The sequence below is a fragment of the Linepithema humile genome, chromosome 1, assembly GCF_040581485.1.
Source record: "Linepithema humile isolate Giens D197 chromosome 1, Lhum_UNIL_v1.0, whole genome shotgun sequence".
Taxonomy (NCBI): Eukaryota; Metazoa; Arthropoda; class Insecta; order Hymenoptera; family Formicidae; genus Linepithema; species Linepithema humile.
In genome coordinates, this window is record NC_090128.1 from 29,016,455 (window position 1) to 29,036,290 (window position 19,836).

Here is a 19,836-nt window from a genome sequence, read left to right on the forward strand (position 1 = left end):
ATAAAGTATGACAAATATGTGTGAAGTGATTCCATTAAATGAAAAATTTATTTTCACGCAACTGATGAAAATCCAGAGAGAGATTCAACTCCTTTGGTTATAAATAGATTATGATTTTCTACCTACCGAATAATTATAGTTGGTTAATTCAGCGATTTATCGTCTTTGTCGACAAAACGTGCTGTTTTTCTCGATTTTTATACACGCATGAAAACTGTTCGCGACAGAGAAATAGTTGGAAACGCGCGCGAATTAAATTTATATTACATTTATGTTAATGACCAAAAGTATGCGTATATATCTGAAGAGGTTAATTGCCGTATTCATTACACATCCATGGGCAGGTCGCAATAGTAACGGAATAAATTATGAATTCGTCGCATAATGCTTGCTAGAAATTTAACATATTCTACTGATGTTTTATTAATTCACTGTATTCCTATTGCAATTTTCAATTTTAATTAGCAAATAGTTAATTTCCGCTACTTTGCGACTGAATAATGAATAACATAATATAGTCGATAGAAAATACCTAGATTTAACTCATAATTTTCAATTCTCTAATTAAAATTCTAACAACTTCTTTACGGAATTTATGTTTAAAACGTTAGTTTAGTGATAACACACATATACATACAGTTATTTTGTACATTGCGCGCACCACTATCGGTTTAATAAAAAGTTAATATCGTTCATAAATTACTTTATTGCTCACGTTACGCCTGTCGTGTTCTATAACAGTAAAATATGAAGTACATGTTTTGCTATATCGATTTCTTAATTCGTCGAAAATACGCGCGTGTCAGGTGCATATGTCAGGCTTTCGATGAAACGCATCGTAATAGTCAGGTGTGAGCTTAATACATTATTAACTTGAGCATGGAATACACTACTAATTTTCTTAGTTGACATATCTATTTTTATTTAAAAAACATTTCTAAATATTTTATTAATCCAATTTTATAATAAAACTTAAAATTGCAGAGATCTTATTTTGCGGAATAAATTAATTTGGTTGGTGCAAAAGGTTTGTCGTATTCGTCAAGCAAGATTGAAAACAAATTGCAAGATTTCAAATTAATTTTGATAAATTAAATTAGTCGCTATTGATTTCGACACATTTTTTTCCATCTGGAAGCAAGTTTTTACATGCTCGATTTAAAAAAACTCTGAACTCTTTGAATAATCGATAACTTAATTCAAAATAGATCTTCAGGGAAAATAATAACTTTTTGCACCAAACTAATAGTTTTTACAATCAGCTTATACTAGCTTTATTCTGAATTGATTAGATTAATTAAATGTAACAAATTATTGTCACAGTTTCCTCTTGTTGCAGTTAATTGTCTTTATCATACTTTGATTAACTTTAAAATCCATTTTCAACAAGCTTAAACTTTTCAATCCGATTAACAGTTTTCTCTTAAAATTTCAGACTCCGAGGCATCGACGATTTTAGGCATGCAGACTACTTGGTTCGCCGTCGCCCTTGTTTTTCTGATACTCTGCATGGGCGGCCTGGTAATGGCGGCGGTACTCTGCTTTTGCAAGCAGCGTGTTCCTACCCCGAGGCACCCCCATAACGCGCACAATGCTCAGTCTCATCCTCCAGTCAGCTTCCCATGTGAGTCACAAAAAACCCCCCATACATATACACGATCGATTTGCGCCGTTGTCGTTGCCGTTGCCGTCCATAGTTGGTGCAACCTTGCTACCATCAGCTAGTTCGTTCTTTGTGGTTTTGCTGCGCGCTCAAAACACGGGGAAAACTTTTTTTGTTTAGACGAGTTGCGTAATATCTTTACTCTAAACAGCTATACTTCTATGGTGCATTAAAAAAAAATAAATCTTTGTAAATTAAATAATCTATAAATATTAATTATTGAGATTTTATATATAAAGTAATACACTTTTTTTCTTTAATAATTTAAGGTAAAGATTGCACATAAAATCCGGCATTCTGTTTTTAGAAAATTTGTATTGTTTGAATATGACAAAATTTTTGTTTAATTAAAGATACACACAAATTTCCAAAAGAAAAAATTGCTAAATTATTCGTATATAATTTTATTAATCATACAAACAAAAAATAAGTAGTAAAATAATATAAATATTCACAAAATTTTGGCAACAACATTTTGACGAATACTAAATTCAAACTATATTAATTAAAGTGCAATTTATTAATGTAAAGATATCGCAACAAATCACATGTCGTAAATTACGTTTTTAAGAAAGAAAATACCTTTTTTTATTAAGAGAAGAAAATTTTTAATATAATAAAAATTTAAATCGAATTAATCACAAAGAAAGGTCTAAATTATAGTAATAAATCAATTTAAAAATATATTTCACATTTAAGTTATATTGCATTAAATATATTTAACATTATTTTGTTTCTACGCCGCGAACTACATTAATGATTATGAAAATTAATTAATTTTCCCCTGAATATGTTAGCAAGCGCATTTAGCCGATTTGCTACAATGTTACACCCACGGGTCGAGCCAATGATCAAAGGACGCACGTGTTCGCGATTACGACATAAAATATTCATTTATTTATATTATCATATATGTACATGCGCATCAGAGTACATTATGCCTCATATTATTACGTGAATTTGAGGTCACAGATGTCGATACATTAGAAAAATTGTTCCTGACGAAGTACTATTCTGTTTGCAATATCGCCTTTCGAATAAACATTTGATAAATTATCACTTTGCATATCAAATCGAAAATCGATATTGAATATTTCATAAGAAATTAAATTACCACCGACAGATTTCACCGATAAAAGAACACTATAAATAAAATATTGTCTTAATATAAAAACGCGTAATATAAAACGTATTCCTATCAATTCCACCTTTCAATAGAGACTTATTTATTTTAGCTTCATGAGGCATATTTAATTTTAATAAATGTAACATAATAGTTTTTGGCTCGCAATAAATCTGTACAATTTCTTTGAAAAAATGTTCACCGATATGTTAAATTAATTTTTTACCGTTGTAAAACAATGTGCCTACTTTCTTGTACGCACTAATTTTAACGAGTGGCCAAAATATCTACGCATATTTATCTACCAGTCCACGCGCGTTACGGATCAACACTGCATAACACACAATAACGAAGGATTGTCTCGGATTTCGAATTATTACATTAGAATTACATTTACAAAACGTTACATTAATGTGCCCCGTCATTTTGCGTCGCGTGCTGATACTCGATTATGCTGATCTCATTCGAACACCCCATATGTAGTGTTTGCTTTTCATTTGATTGCATAGCGGTTTACCTCGCACTTCATCTGCACGTCATCTCGTTTCCACGAAAACGATTCTAATTAATTAATTTAACCTGCGGATTTGACAGATGCATTTGGCGACTCGCATCCGTCAATCATTTTGTGTATATTTGTAGCTTGTTATTAAATTTATTTGGTTACCAAAAAGCATTCGTGGCTGTTTAAGCTATATCTCGACTTCATCATTCATGTTATTTCTGTTGCAAGCTCGTTCTTTTTTAAATAGTGTGTTTCCTTAATATCGCAAATCGAGTAATAGTCTCAGTCCTTATATAATTATATTTATATTGTTACTAAAATAAATGAACTAAATATAAAAATAATTTTGAGATCTGTCAAGAATTATGATGCTTAAAACTATTTATAGTCTTTTATTTTTTACTGCAATGTTTAAACTTTTTTTATAAAAATAATTGTAAAACGTGCAAAAAGTTCTATATATGCAGTACAACGTTTTTACAATGCTTTTATAATGCTGTTTCTATTTTACTGATACTATTACTGATGTCACCGCGTTCGATAAGGCTTTTTCCACATATGCAGTTCTCCGAATAAAGAGTGTCCCTCTTTTATCTTCATATAAATAGCCTTTCAATGTAAATAAAAGATTTTTATTGTATAACGAGGACATTTCGCGACACGAAATCGTGACATAGTTACGCGAACTCGCGACCTTTCGACAGCGGACAAAATCGGCCTATATCTCGTATCTGCGGTTGAAGCTGAATTAATCAGGAACCATCGACGCGATTGAATCCCGCTCGCTGCTATAATTAAGCAGCGAGATGATCGATGAACCGTTGCGGACTGTGAGATATTCCGCCGCTTACAACGGCATCCGTTATTTATTTACACGTAACCGCGTATCGGCGGCGGCGGCGGCGGTAGCGCAACGAAATTAGAGGGCGGAGATATGGCGGATGCAAAAAAAAGGATACGAGGAAAACCCGAACAAAACGCAGGTCGGTGTTTTCATTAAGCGATCGATCGCCGCATCGCCGGTCGTTCGGTCCACCCGCACTCGTTTTATAATATCGTTTGGCTTTTCGCGATTTCAATCGGCGAGTATTTTCAGCGGTATCGCGATGTTTGCCGCAATTCCGTCGGTGTATCGCTGTTGTTTTTTGGCCCCCCCGGTAATCGATAGCAAATAGCGCGTGCCTCGCGGCTTGTTTCGTCCTGTTTGTTTATTGCTATTACCAACTGCGAGAAACGGGAAAGAGAATGAGGGAAGGAGGGAAGGAGAGCGAAAGCTCGCACTCGCATTTAAATTAGTTTAATATACGAGAGTCGCGGGACTCTGTCTCTCTAGCTGTGCGCGGCGCCGCGTACTGGAAATTCGATTATCCGAAACAAACGGCAGACGAACGCGGCGGATAATTAATTCCCGGAGAAATGCGCGTTTTCGGCTGACTAATGGACCAACGTCTGTCTCCGCGAGCGCAACTGAGCTTTGCGAGCTTTGCGCGTATGCAACGCGAACTGGTGCGTTAGATGATGTTATCAACGGATTATCGACGCACGATTTACCAATGACGGTGCCTCAACGCGTGTTATGCAAATGATAATTTGCGTGGGCGGTGCGAATCTAAACTGATGCGCAAATTAAAGCCAAAATAAAGCGACTTCTGGACAATAATTCAAATATGAAAACGTTTTACCGATCTGTTAACTTTAGTCCCTGCGAATGGTAGACTTTACGAATACTTTGAAATCCTATTAGTCGAGAATTTTATTCTTAGTCAACTCAATTAAGCTCACTTCCATCATTTTTGAAAATATTGTTTTAGTTGACATGTTAATTGATTATATTTAGTTATTTTTATTCGATAACATATTATACATATCGCATATTCGCAAGAAAAGTGACATAAATAGAAAAATAAAATTATTTAGAAGAGAGGAAAGAAGGAATTGCGTTATTATTAATAACGTTATTATTAATAAACGTTACTAGCAAAGGTTATTATTTAGAATTAAAGTCGAGTTCCTATTTAAAAACGGCGAACAAATTTGTATTGTCAGTTTGTCATACAAATGCTATATCTGTTTGTTCAATACTATATTTTTGTGTGTTATCTCTTGTGACACAGTAATTTAACAGCTAACAAAAAATTGATAAAGATCAAAATAAAAGTGCTTTTTAAATAATTTTTCTGTTTTCGAGTGGAAATTTTCCAAACTTTCTTTAAATTAAAATTTTATTTCGAAAATTTAATTTCTCTAGAATTTAATAGCGAATCTCAAGAGCTTTAACAAGAAATATACATAACTCAAATCGATTCTATTAAAAATTTGACATTTGATATCTTCAAGTTTCTATTCTTTTTACATTTAATCATCAAATATCTTTTTAAAACATACTATAAATTCTAAAACTCTTATAGAAAAGGCTAGAACTCAATCGATTATATCGAAATTCTAAAAATAGGATGCTAACTTCACAGAGGTATCGAGATCACAGAGCGATGCTGTGTGGGTGAAGATTGCTGCTCTGTCATCATCCCGATTTAATGGAGCGCATCGACTTGATAACACGACCCTCGCTTGCGTATTGCAAGATTTATTAGCACCTCACGGCGCAAGTAACAGAGACTTTTTGCAATAGCGTACTTCAAATACGGTAAACGCTAATCTCGCGACAAATCGCGCGCACGATAAGTGACAAATGTAATATCAAAATTAATGAAATAATATTTAGTTATATATTTCAGCGTTCATTATTTAAAAAAAAATACCGTATTGCAGATTTTCTTTACTTTTACATTAACTTTCTTTTTCTCTTACATTTGAATTATTTTTGAGACAAAAATTAGGACGTCGCGTCTTTTAATCTTCGACAGAATTTTCTTTTCCGCACTGCGCTTTCCAATTTCTTTGAAATGTAATGTCAATCGAAGTTTTCTTAGATTCTTTCATATATATATAAAAATAAGATACAAAGGTAAGTCAAAAAGTAAACATTTAAGAAATGAAAACTTTTCAAACAAGTCTCTTTACTTTTTGACTTTTCCTAAGTAAATATATTTTATTCTTATTAACCTCAAAGTTGTATTATAAATACAGAAGTTATAGATGTTGAAACATTCTTTTTGACTTTCGCGCCAATTATATTTTCTTTTGGCTTCCGCCGATATCGCATCGGACCCCGCTACGATGCAGGCGCCTCTATTAACGACGTTCACGCCGTATTATTATTATTCTTCTCAGTTCTCATGTTATGTTCACCGGCGCTCTTACACGTGTTCGCTTGTTCGCGCCTATGTTCCTTTTTTTGTACTCTCGTATAATATATACTTTTCATTTGTTAGTGTCATTGCAGTTCATTTTCATTCCCGAATCTTTCGTGTAACAGGTTATGGGCCCAGGCCCGCAAGACTTATTAGGAAGTGCTTTCTTTCTCGTCTTTTCGTGAAACGTTTATTTTGTTTCCTCGCGAGCCGACATATTCCTTTGCTACCTTGCGATTCGGTCGAGCTGTTGCCAAGTGTGTGCTTTTTTCAACGACACATTGGACAAATACAGAGTGCAAAATGAGTGAGAATTCAGACTTGAGAAATATAACAAAGTTCGATGGACAAAACTTCCAGTTATGGAAATTCCAAATGAAGGCCATCTTTGTCGCACATGATCTCTTAAAGATTGTCGAGGGTATCGAAGTTAAACCAGAAAACCCGGACGACCTTCGAAATGCTTGGACAAAAAGGGATGCCCGAGCAATGTTCATTATATCGTCCTCAATGGAATATTCGCAACTCGAGTACCTTATCACGTGCACGACAGCAGCAGAGATGTGGACGAAGCTTAGCTCCATCCATGAGCAGAAAAGTGCATCAAACAAATTAACGCTTACGACAAAATTCCATGAATACCGCATGGCGCCTGGCGATTCTATTGCTCAGCACATTGCCAAAATCGAAAATATGGCAAATCAGTTAAAAGACATTGATGAAAACGTATCGGACATTATGATAATGGCCAAAATACTCGGAACCTTACCTTCAAAATACAACGCCCTTATCTCGGCTTGGGACAGCGTGAACGCAGCGGAACAAACACTCCCCCGGCTACGAGAAAGACTGATACGAGAAGAAGCCCGAATGACATCGATGGATGAAACGAGTAATGCCCTGGCTACGACGAGCATCTCAACGAACAAACAGCAGAAGCAGCGCCAACCTTGAAGCCAACCACATAGCAACGATTCAACGACATTTAAGAAGAAAATTGTGTGCAATTTTTGTCATAAAACCGGCCATATTGCAAAGTACTGTTTCGCGAAAAGAAAGACATTGAAAACAACGGACAAAAATAAAGACAATAAAAGTGACGATTCGACTAATTCCACCGCGTTCATAGTGCAAGACAACAAAATAATTGATAGAGAAATAGCAATACTTTCCGAACTCGACGAAGGCCACGTTTGGCTTCTCGATAGCGGCGCGTCGCGGCATCTTTGTTGTCAAAAAGAGTGGTTTACAAATTTGTTACCGTGCAACAACGAATATGTCTATCTCGGTGACGGCAGAAACTTAAAAGTCGAAGGTCGCGGAAGCATTCTTATTTCTCGACTAGTCAATAATGAGTGGCTTGATGGTGAAATCAACGATGTTTCATATGTTCCATATTTAAAGAAAAATCTTTTTTCCGCTGGCACATGCACCTCTAAAGGCTTTTCTATTACCTTACGTAGTGACCACGCAGAAATACTTTCGAAAGATAGACAAATCGTTGCACACGGTATCAAACGAAGAAATAATTTAATACTTCTACTGATAAAACCGAGAATGAAAACCGCAGTAAACTATGCGTCTTTAGCGCCTTTAAAAATATGGCACGAACGCCTCGGCCACGTTAATTGCAATTCGCTTACTAAAATGATATCGAACGGTTCGGTCACAGGAATAAATTTATCAAATAAGAAAAGTTTCTTTTGCGAAGACTGTCCGTTAGGCAAACATGCAAGATTACCATTTACATCAAATAAAGCAAAAAGCGATATCGTTCCTGGCGAAATAGTCCATGCCGACTTATGCGGCCCGATGCAAACACCGTCGATCGGTGGAGCAAAATTTTTCTTATTATTCAAAGATGAATGTTCAGGTTATAAAACAGTTTTCTTTTTGAGACATAAAAGCGATGTTTTCGATTACTTAAAAGATTTCCTTAACTTAGTTAAAAATCAATTTGGAAGAAACATAAAAGTCCTAAGAGCCGATAATGGCACTGAATTCACAAATTTAAACACTCGCAATTTATTAAAGGAACGAGGCATAAAATTACTCACATCAGCACCTTTTACCCCGGAACAGAACGGACGCGTAGAACGCGAAATGCGCACAATCGTAGAAAGCGCACGTTCAATGCTTTTAGCGCGAAATCTTCCTAAAAATCTTTGGGGTGAAGCCGTTAACACGGCAGTTTACATACTAAACAGAACAGTACCCGCGTATCTCAAAAAGACACCAATCGAAGTTTACATGAACAAGAAACCTGATTTATCGCATATTAAAACATTCGGTTGCAACGCGTATGCTCATGTTCCTAATATTTCACGCAAAAAATGGGATCCTAAATCAGAAAAGAAACTCTTTGTTGGTTATGAAAAAGACACGCATAATTATAGATTATTAGACACGCGAACAAAACGCATTACGATTTCTAAAAATGTTATTTTTGACGAGTATCCGACTAACGAAACAAAAACAAAAGGAGTTTGGATATCTATCAATCACGACACCGAAATTGTAAACGACAATGGTCCCCACGAAGTAGAAATGTTAGATAATTCAGATATTTTTGAAGATGCGATAGGTCCACCGCCAGATCAAGTCACTGACAGATCAGAGCAGCATTTCGACGAGCAGCGCGATGGACAGGAACGATATTACTTACGCGATCGTAAAAATCTACACGCACCCGAGCGTTACGCGGCCTACGCACTATCATGCGACACACCGAACACTTATAAGGAGGCTATCACTAGTAAAGACAAAAGTCAATGGATAAACGCAATCGAAAAGGAACTAAAAGCTCATGAAGATAATCAAACATGGGAAATTACCTCACTCCCTAAAGATCGAAAACCGATAGGCTACAAATGGGTATTCAAAATAAAAGATTCATCCAACAAAAATGTGTCACATTATAAAGCGCGCTTGTGTGCCCAAGGTTTTTTGCAACAAGCCGACGTAGATTATAGTGAAATCTTTTCTCCAGTTGTAAGATATGAATCAGTAAGACTCTTGTTAGCGATAGCAGCAAAAGAAAAATTAAAATCGATTCAATTTGATGTAAGCACAGCTTATCTGAACAGTAACTTAAAAGAGACTACATATATGAGAATTCCAGATGGACTGAATGTCAGAGGAGAGAATCTAGTATTAAAATTAAAAAAGGCTATTTACGGTTTAAAACAATCAGGTCGTTGTTGGAACGAAAAATTTGATACTTTTATAAAAAGCAACGGATTCTCTCAATGTGCTTCAGATAAATGTGTATATACAGCAAATTACGAAGGAGATAAAGTGTACTTGGCCCTCTATGTAGATGACGGTCTCATATTCGCACGACACAACGAAACGCTACTAAAACTAACTTCACTACTCAACAAAAACTTCAAAATAACCACAAACAAACCCGAATACTTTGTCGGAATGGAAATACGACACGTCCATGACGGAATTTTTCTATGTCAAACAAATTACATTGATAAGATATTGCGAAAATTCAATATGTCAGAAGCGAATCCTATCAATATCCCAGCAGACCCTCACACGTACTTAGAAAGCCCGTCTAACCACGAAGAATGCAATGTCCCATATCGCGAAGCAGTCGGTTCACTCCTATTTCTATCAATGATCTCGAGACCCGACATTGCGTTTGCAGTTAGTGTTGCGAGCCGATATTTGAATAACTACAACAATGCGCACTGGAATGCTGTGAAACGCGTATTCCGCTATATCAAAGGTACTAAAGATCTCGGAATCTTATTTCGACACGAAGGCAATGGCAAACTGATAGGTTTTTCGGATGCGGATTATGCGGGCGATCGGGACACACGTCGTTCCACCTCAGGATACGTATTCACGTTAAATGAAGGATGCGTCACATAGTCATCTAAGCGACAAGCTTCTGTTAGTCTAAGCACGACGGAAGCCGAATTTATCGCTGCAAGTGAGGCGACAAAAGAAGCTATTTGGCTTCGGAAATTATTAGCCGACCTCGGACATAAATGTATCGAACCTGCCGTACTATACATAGACAACCAAAGCGCAATAAAATTATCTAGGAACCCCGAGTTCCATCAAAGGTCAAAACATATTGATGTACGACATCAGTTCTTATGCGAAAAACAACGCAATGGCGAAATTGATACCAAGTATGTAAAATCCGCCGAACAAATCGCCGATGCGCTCACAAAGCCTCTATGTTATGAAAAATTTATCACTCATAGATCTAAAATCCTCACTATTTCTAAGATGTAATAATTTTGCGAAAACGCTCAAGTAGTGGGGGTGTTGAAACATTCTTTTTGACTTTCGCGCCAATTATATTTTCTTTTGGCTTCCGCCGATATCGCATCGGACCCCGCTACGATGCAGGCGCCTCTATTAACGACGTTCACGCCGTATTATTATTATTCTTCTCAGTTCTCATGTTATGTTCACCGGCGCTCTTACACGTGTTCGCTTGTTCGCGCCTATGTTCCTTTTTTTGTACTCTCGTATAATATATACTTTTCATTTGTTAGTGTCATTGCAGTTCATTTTCATTCCCGAATCTTTCGTGTAACAATAGAAATATTTAATTGTTTCCAATTTTTTTGCTATTATACTATATTAAAGAAACCAAAATATTTCTATTTTATTTTTTCACATAAAATTTCAGCGAGCAGAATTATTAAATTCTGCTTGATCGAATATGAAATTCGTACGGGTAATGAAAGATGCTTTTTTCACAGCATACTGACATTTTCGATGAACGCGATCGCTCTCCGAAATACACACTCTATGATTGCGTCGGTTTTGCACGGCGCCGCGCTTGTTGCACCTCTGCTCATGCAGATATTTGTACATCACTACGGTATGCAGTCTCACCTACCGTCGTTTTGTCGAATTTCGCTCGACCGATATTTATTCGAACCAGTGCCGGGCGCCAAAAGCTTGCAGAAATAAAAATCGAATTATTTTATCGATTGCAACGGCCAGATGAAAGTAAATTCTAAATATAAATATAAACTCAATTAAATCGCAGTTTATTTGATGCGCGATTTGATTTAAAAATTCTCTACATTCTTGCTAGCGCAATGTGTATATCGCGAAAAAGAAGGTATATTCGGAATATATTGAATAATACTGCTATTCTCTGCAATAGTTAGTTTGAACACAATGCTGAATCGCAGATATATCTAACAAAGAAGATGATAAAATTGTCCCCATTTGCGATTTTGACGGGCTTTGAATATGTTATAGAACAGCTAAAAATAAGAAACACGTATTTTTTTTATATGTGTGTTATCACACATTTAGGGGTTGAAACAATCCATTCAAATTGACACGGTATATTTGATGTTAAGAGAATAGCCACTCTATAACATATTCAAAGTACGTCAAAATCGGAAAGGGACAATTCTGTCACTTCCCTTGTGAGTTCATTGGAGTTTGGCGAAATAGTAATAAATTGAAGCAATGCAACGAGCTATATATCATACAGTTATAGATCGGAGCAAATGTCAAACCGCACTGCAATAAAGCACAAATCGGATTTCGTCAAATATTTATCATAAAACTTCCACGCTGCTATGTTCATAAGTGCACAGGAAATTGCATATACTCAAGTAAAATTTCCGAAGAATATAATAGAAAAATATTTATTCTTTAAACAATTTCATTTATTTGGCGTTTTATAACAGCAGATTTTTCTGCAAAAACTGAAATTGAGAATTTCTTGCTATAAATGATTATAATCATAATATTATATTTACTACAGAACGAAAATATCAGTAATTATTTTATATTTGCATAATCGACGAGGAGATGTGAATAAGAGAGTATAAAATAACAAATTATATTATAACTATGTTATATCGTGTTTTTTATAAAATAAACGTTGATATTTCATACTTTAACTAACAGTTTTGCATGTGCACTCTTATTCCGATATTCTACTATCTCGGAAATGCAGAAAAGAATACAGAATATAAAGACAAAAAGTACATCATGCTTTGGCTTCAGTCCAAAAAAATTGACAATGTTATCGATGGGGAATCAGCTTCCGATCGATCGGAAAAATAGAAAAATACATTTTCCTTGCTGCTCTGCGACTCGCTTATTAATATTTTATTAATAAATAGTTGCAAAAAAGTTTGCAATTGAATACGATTGAAAAACATGTAAAGAAATTGCGTTATAAATAAAAATTTAAAACAGAAACACGAAGGGAAAGCTGGGCAATCAAACTCGAAAAATCATAAACTTTTTAACCAATAATTGACATATCACAAAATAATTCGCATACATTAGTATTCGCTACGCTCACGAGCTAGTGAAATTAATTCAGGCAACGATGAAGCCGCGCTGTGACAATTAACGCAGTCGTGTGCAAAACAGCATCTACTTCGAACACGTGTATTTTGAAACAAATCGAATTCGATCGCTATTATACAAGCTAATTCAAACATTTTTGCATGTATTATCGATTTCATTATATGTTCATATAGCACGGAATTACGTTACATTTTTAAAATAGAAATTGCGGTATAATTGACTGATAGAGCGACACACCACAAATTGAGGCAAGTCTATACTCGATATTGATTTTCTTTGAAAATTAGTGATAACACGATTAATAAGAGATCTACGGTAATTGCAATTTAAACCGTAATTAAGCGACGCATGGTGAAAATTGAAATATGTCGCTATGCAAAAATGTATAATATTGAAACTTTTATATTTTGACTAAATATAAATAATGTTTTATTGAGCTTTATCTCACATTGAATATTATTATTATAAAATAATAAATAAAAAAAAAATTATATTTTTTTGAAGGTTTCTAATCTATCATGGAATTGTAATACAATACATTTTCTTATAACAAAATCTTAATTGTTAACTACTTTCTCTTATAAAATATAACATTTTACTTTCTACAAAAAAATATTTTGATAATTACATACTAAAAATCCTCCCCAATTGTGTTATAAACTTGAATGGCGAATGTTTCTTATCATTCAGAGAATATTCATATTCTCAAAGCGGGTTAAAATGCATACTTTCGTCCGTGTACAAATATATATTTTCCAGTACAAAAAAACACTGCTGATCTATACATTTGGGGAATTTTTACGAATGGTTGAGCATAGGCGGATTATATAAAAAAAACATGAGTGAGAGTATTCGTTCTTTCTTTTTCTTTTCTTTTAGTCTGTTACAGCTTATGCAAACAAGCTCGTGTTAAGGCTTGACTCAACTGAAAAAGATTGCCGACGAAAAGCAGAATTTTACGTTTAAACGAAATATTTAAATCATTCATGAGTCTATTCAATTACCATATAATGTATGATAAGCCGCGAAGAAACGAGATTGCTCTTATCTAATCGCACCATTCCACCATTTCAGTTTCAATTGCATTTCAACAATAAGTAAATCTTTTTCAAAATAAAATTCTATGTATTGTATTTGTCGCTTTATTCATTTTTAAATAGCATTTATAAATTATTAATTATTGATAATTGAAGTAATAAATTATGTGAGGATTTATTTAAATTAATTTGTGCTATTAATAAACATAAATATGTTATAATTATTAAATATTTAATAAATATTTAATTTAAGTATATCTTATTTTATTTGTATTGAAGAGAATTAATATTTATCTGATAAAAAAATATTTTACTAATTAAAAGACAATAAATATTTTATAAATTTATTATTATCTATACAACGCGCTACATATACTTCATTGTTTAAAATGTTTGACAAATAAATTTATAGATAAAAAATGATCGCATTACATTATTTTTTTGATATAATATAAAAATAAAATTGTCCTTTGAATTGACGCATTTTTCTTTTTGATCTTTATGCCATATAAAATTTAATTATGTACTCTGTACTTGCAGTATGTACTTGCCTCTACAATTATAGCACGTTTGTTGAAATACGGCAATAACGGAATAATTTATTTAGCTGGCGATCGATACTATTGATAATTATATGCACACGTATAATTGGGCCAACTTTCAGTCGGTCGTGGCATCGAACGTAAAAGTATTTTTGACCACGATTAACATTCACATCCACGTCGGTCGCGAAAGTTTATTGATATGTTTGTAGGCTGCATGCCAACTCGAACGAAATTTCACCTTCCCTCGCGTTTTGCCGAAGCGGAAGTGACGAAGGTGCACTTTCACGAGCTCTTCCGAAATGCGCAAACTCCACGTCGATCGATAATACTTTACCCGCGATAAGGAAATGGCATTTATTTCGAGTTTCACGTTGATATTTGGTAGTACAATCGCGGCAATTATTGTGAAATAGATTCGAGCCGTAACAGGAAGTTAGCGCATTATTCAAAGTAGCCTTCGATGTCATTGGAGTTGATCACGCGATACTGGGAACGTGTTATCATATCCGCCGTGTAAATAAAAAATATCAACTTCTAATTGCTCGAGCCGCGTCCACGCGCGGCAAAAGCTTCAAAGTTGTTTCAAAAAACATTATCACGATGGTATTTTCTACAACTAGACTTACTTTTCTCTCTTAGAGTTAGAAACATGCAAGTGCATTCCACAATACTATTATTTTCACGCCGTAGATCGAATTAGTTGTTTTAACGTTAATTTAGAAATAGAGGGATAAAAGTTTTACGATTAAAAATATAATTTTGCTTTGTTCCACTGATAACTTATTAAGTTACATTCTACTGTATATGTATATTTTATTGTCGTAGAAATTGAGAAATATTTGCTTATAAACGCTATTAATAAAAGTTTTCTTTTCATATAAGCAAATCTCACTGTATAATGTACGTTGATGTACGACAGAATTCTGGCAAGCGTCGGTTAAGGAAACACGCGTATCTCGGAAATGCCCAATTTGTCCGACAAGAGGCGAGTGCCATTACAGCTCACGTGCCGTCATCATCTCCTGTATTCGTCGACGGGGTGAATTCCAACCTGCCAATCGTGCACCCAAGCATTCATCGATCGGTCACCATTGCCGCAATCATTTCTTGAATCGCCCGCTCGTCACAGCTGGCTTTGCTAGACGCACAATTGTTTCATTGGTTAGATCGCCGTTAACGTTTTATTATGCTGTTGAATCAAGTGGTATCAAAACACATTTAATCGATTTCGTGACTAGTAGACACTTGCAATGTAAGTGCGCAGCAAAACATTATGCAACGCGCTCCACTTCGTCATCGGTTCGACCTACGTAAAGTTGAATAGTCGTTTCGTGTGTAGAATGGTGAATAGCGAAAAGCGTGTCGCAATTTTCTGAAGTAAGTAATAGTGATAAAATGTAGTTTCCTGTTGCAAAGATTGGTAATACAAGTGTATTTGTTAAGACAAATACTTCTTAAATAATATTAAATCTTGAAAACGTGATCAAGTTTCTATCTTTTTGGATACAGTTTCTATCAATATCTTTTGATATTTTCGAAATGATTAAAAAATTGATACATGTTAAGGCTATAAAACAAATGTGCTATTTGATATGAAATCAATCATTCAAACTTCCTTAAAATAACGAGCGCGTGTAAAATGTGTGTGACGATTGATAATTTTTTATCGAGATGAATATTCGGCAGTGATTCTCAACCTACAGTTTTAGACTTTTAGTAGTAAAACTCGAATTTCTGACTTTTCCCCGACGCTAATAATTTTCCGGAAGAATTTTCAAGCCACGTCACTGAAAATCGCGACGCTTACTTTCCGCGACTCACCCCGCGCACGTATCGATCGCAACTGTCGTATATACCTGATAAAACGTCACCGCGTGTGGCGGTGCTCTTTAGGGATTCCAAGCTCGTTGAGGCTCGTCCAGTATGTGCTGTCACTCTGTCGTGGAGTTTCGCCTGTGACAAGCGACCGATCGTTGCGGCAACCAGTTCCCGCCGGACAGTCGTTTGGAATCACTCGCAGACGTATCTTCGCGCGGTATCGCGGTCAAAGTGGAACTTCCGGCGGATCCGAGATGACGACTACCAGCCAGGTTGGTGGTTGCTCACCAACTTGGAAGATTTTTCTAACTTTCCTCGTGGTCGCCGTTGAACTCGCCGCAGCCGCGAGTACGCAGACCTTTGTTGTCAGCAATACAGTGGACAATAACCAGTTAGGTAAGGACTTCTTTATCGGACCGTGCCTGGTGAATACTAATCAGACGTGTCCCGATGAGGAAGTGACTTTCTTCCTTTACACCGAGCACAATACGGAAGAGGGCCAACAACTGTTGGTGAACGACACCGACTCGAACTTGGCCGATACCAACTTTGTTGCGGCGTTGCCCACGAAGATCATCGTGCACGGTTACAATTCGGACATGCAGTTAAGCTACTTGGTGGACATCAAAACCGAGTACTTGAAGAGGGGCGGTTACAATCTCATAGCGGTCGACTGGCACCGTCTGGCGGCGGCACCGTGCTATCCCGTAGCCGTCCACAATGTGCCGCATGTGGGTGACTGTCTGGCGCAGCTTGTCGAACGTTTGAGAGATTACGGCGCCAGGGACATCCACGTGATCGGCTTCAGTCTGGGCGCCCACGTGCCGGCATTCGCAGCTAACGTACTGCACCCGTATCAACTCCCAAGGATCACCGGTCTCGATCCGGCGATGCCGCTCTTCATCACCGTCGGCAAGGACGAGAAGCTTGACGCGAGTGACGCCGAATTTGTTGACGTGCTGCATACCAACGCTTTCGTTCAGGGCAAGATCGAGCCGAGCGGCCACATCGACTTTTACGTAAACGGCGGAGTAAACCAGCCGGGATGTTGGGGAGAAGGAAATCCTTTCGGATGCAATCATCACAGAGCGGCGGAATATTTCTCAGAATCGATCAACTCGAAAATCGGTTTCTGGGGCTGGCCTTGCCCCGGCTTCGTGGCTTATCTTCTGGGACTCTGTCCGCCGAGATTTCCCGCGGTGCTGATGGGCGAGGATGTCAATAGGAGATATCGGGGGTTTTATCTGGCAAAGACAAAGGCGCAGAGCCCGTACGCGGAAGGAATGTTCACAGTAGAAGATTTCTACCATCAAGATATTTACCAGTGATTACGTTACACGCAAATGACTGCTCTTGGAAAATACGACGAGATCGAACGTATACAGTAGAGGATTTCTACCATCAAGATATTTACGCAGTGATTACGTTACACGCGAGTGACTATTCTTGGAAAATACCAAGAGATCTTCAAAGACTCCGTGAAAATCGATGAAATGTGAAAGGAGAGCAATATCCCTACGAAAATGTAAAAGACTGTTCCTATTAACACTACATCGCGTGACGAGAAGATTGAGATATCCCAATGGTGCCAAGTACTTTGTTTATATTTATTCCTAACAAGTTCTACACACATTCTACACACTATAGCGAATAGAGTATGCTTGAAGATAATATAGTTAATATAAAAGATTAAGCTAGTGCGCTTAGAGTTTAAAAAAATTACGTAACTTCTCAATTTACTCTAGAAAGTAACATGTGATGATCTGCTGCCAATATGCAAAATACACAATTGTTCAAATAAATACACAGTTCATCACGCCGCAAAATGTCTCAAGGAAGAATGTGACAACAAAATGAATAACTGAGAACAATTGCCAATTTTTTTTGTAGTTCATAAAATATTATAATTGTCATATCGATTACACCAGTTGAATATAATCGATGGTCGACGTTGAACGGAATCCCGTGAGACGTTTTTTTGCTGACTTTAAAACATGTTACGGCTTTGCAAATCTGATGCTACGCAAGAAGGTTTGCTACCATATCAAGGTCAGACAACTGCTGAGACCTGCTAATCGATATTCACCAAACCGGAGAAGTGGGACGGACATGACTGCAACATGCTCGTATAGAGCAATTTCTTATCGATCCGATACGAAGGGCGGTCAAATAAATAAAAGTATTTAATCATATCTATATATTGATTATTAGTCCATTTGTCTTTCTATTTATCTATCTATTTACTTGTCCGTCTATTTATTCATCTGTTTCTCTTCTAACATATTTTGACGGCAATGATATTGTACTGCCGAGATTTAATACCGCCGAATTTTTGGGCTTGTGATAAATTTTTCTAATCAATTTTGCTTCTCGCTATTTATTATTTTGTGATAATTTCTCAATAATAAGCAAACATATATAGCTGCGTTTTGTGCTAAAATAAGTGTACACCAATACGCCTGATACTATTGTATTACACAATATAATGGAAAGAAATAAGATCAATAAATGATAATGCGATATATTGCACAGGATTTTTTGGATCGTTTGTGATTTTATCTTTTGTTTGTATTTCCGTCGTCGAAAATGTATCGAGAAAATGATAGCTTTTGCTGCGCGGGAAGACCAGAAGCCTCGCGAACTGATCTTGTTAGATTCGTTGAGAATCGACCTCAGGAGAATAAGACTTATGATCTGTACATGTCAGAGATACTTTTCAAGAGTCAAAGACATCGCGCGAAAGGCTTTCTGACTATTTTTATCTTAACTTCAGCTTCTGCAGAAGTATTTTTATCATATTGGAAATTTATTTTTGTTAAGCTTTGCGATGATAGGATATATGTTATTGTTGGCCTTTGCTACTTTCGGCCTGCTTCAGGATTACGAAATAGTTATTTCATATTATGATATTCCTATTTATATCATAATTAATATTAAATATCGTTAACATTTTAGTATAAACAACTTGTTAATGAATGCCATATTTAACATCTTTAATATTTTAGTACGCACAGAAATAGCTTATAATAAAATTTTAGAAATTACTCTGTTTTATATTGCTCTGGTTTATTTAATTCTCGCCTGGTGAATGTATCAGATCCATTCAAAACTATCTTTTTCCACACTATTTACGTCACCATTACGATTGCACTTTTATTTACATTACTAAAGATAAGAATACTATTTTTCCTCTCGCTTATCTTCACTATCTCTCTTTAGAGCATAAAAACGAAATTCAATCATGAGTCCAAATGTATCCTATATCTACTGTGTGATTGGCAATTCATTATCTGAAGGTTAACTATTCGAAAACAGATAACTTTGTTTTTACATTACTTTGAATATTTTGAATATCAAGTTAGATACCACATATCAATGTTAAATGAATGAAAATTTGATTAAATATTCCCAGCGATTTTTATTTTCTGTGCAATTTTAATGTTTACGTTTGTTTATGTGTATTTTAATGTTTCATATGTTATTTGAATGCAACAGACGTCTTTTGTAAGTAAAAATCTTGTTTTAAGATAAATCTTAACTTGTATACTCTTTATAAGAACTTAGAACGTCAACAGT

General features: G+C 35.8%; 1 protein-coding gene across 2 annotated transcripts in view; it reads left to right on the forward strand.

Moving 5' to 3' along the window:
• Positions 1-18,794, forward strand: part of LOC105678722 (uncharacterized) — a 187,340-nt gene extending 168,546 nt beyond the window's left edge. For both annotated transcript variants that reach the window (XM_067347347.1, XM_012378276.2), the window contains exons 5-6: positions 1,436-1,624; positions 16,336-18,794. In XM_067347347.1, coding sequence (XP_067203448.1) covers positions 1,436-1,624; positions 16,336-17,588 — 1,442 coding nt within the window. In that variant the 3' untranslated portion in view covers positions 17,589-18,794. The remainder of the gene's footprint in view (positions 1-1,435; positions 1,625-16,335) is intronic.
• Positions 18,795-19,836: the final 1,042 nt, after the last annotated feature.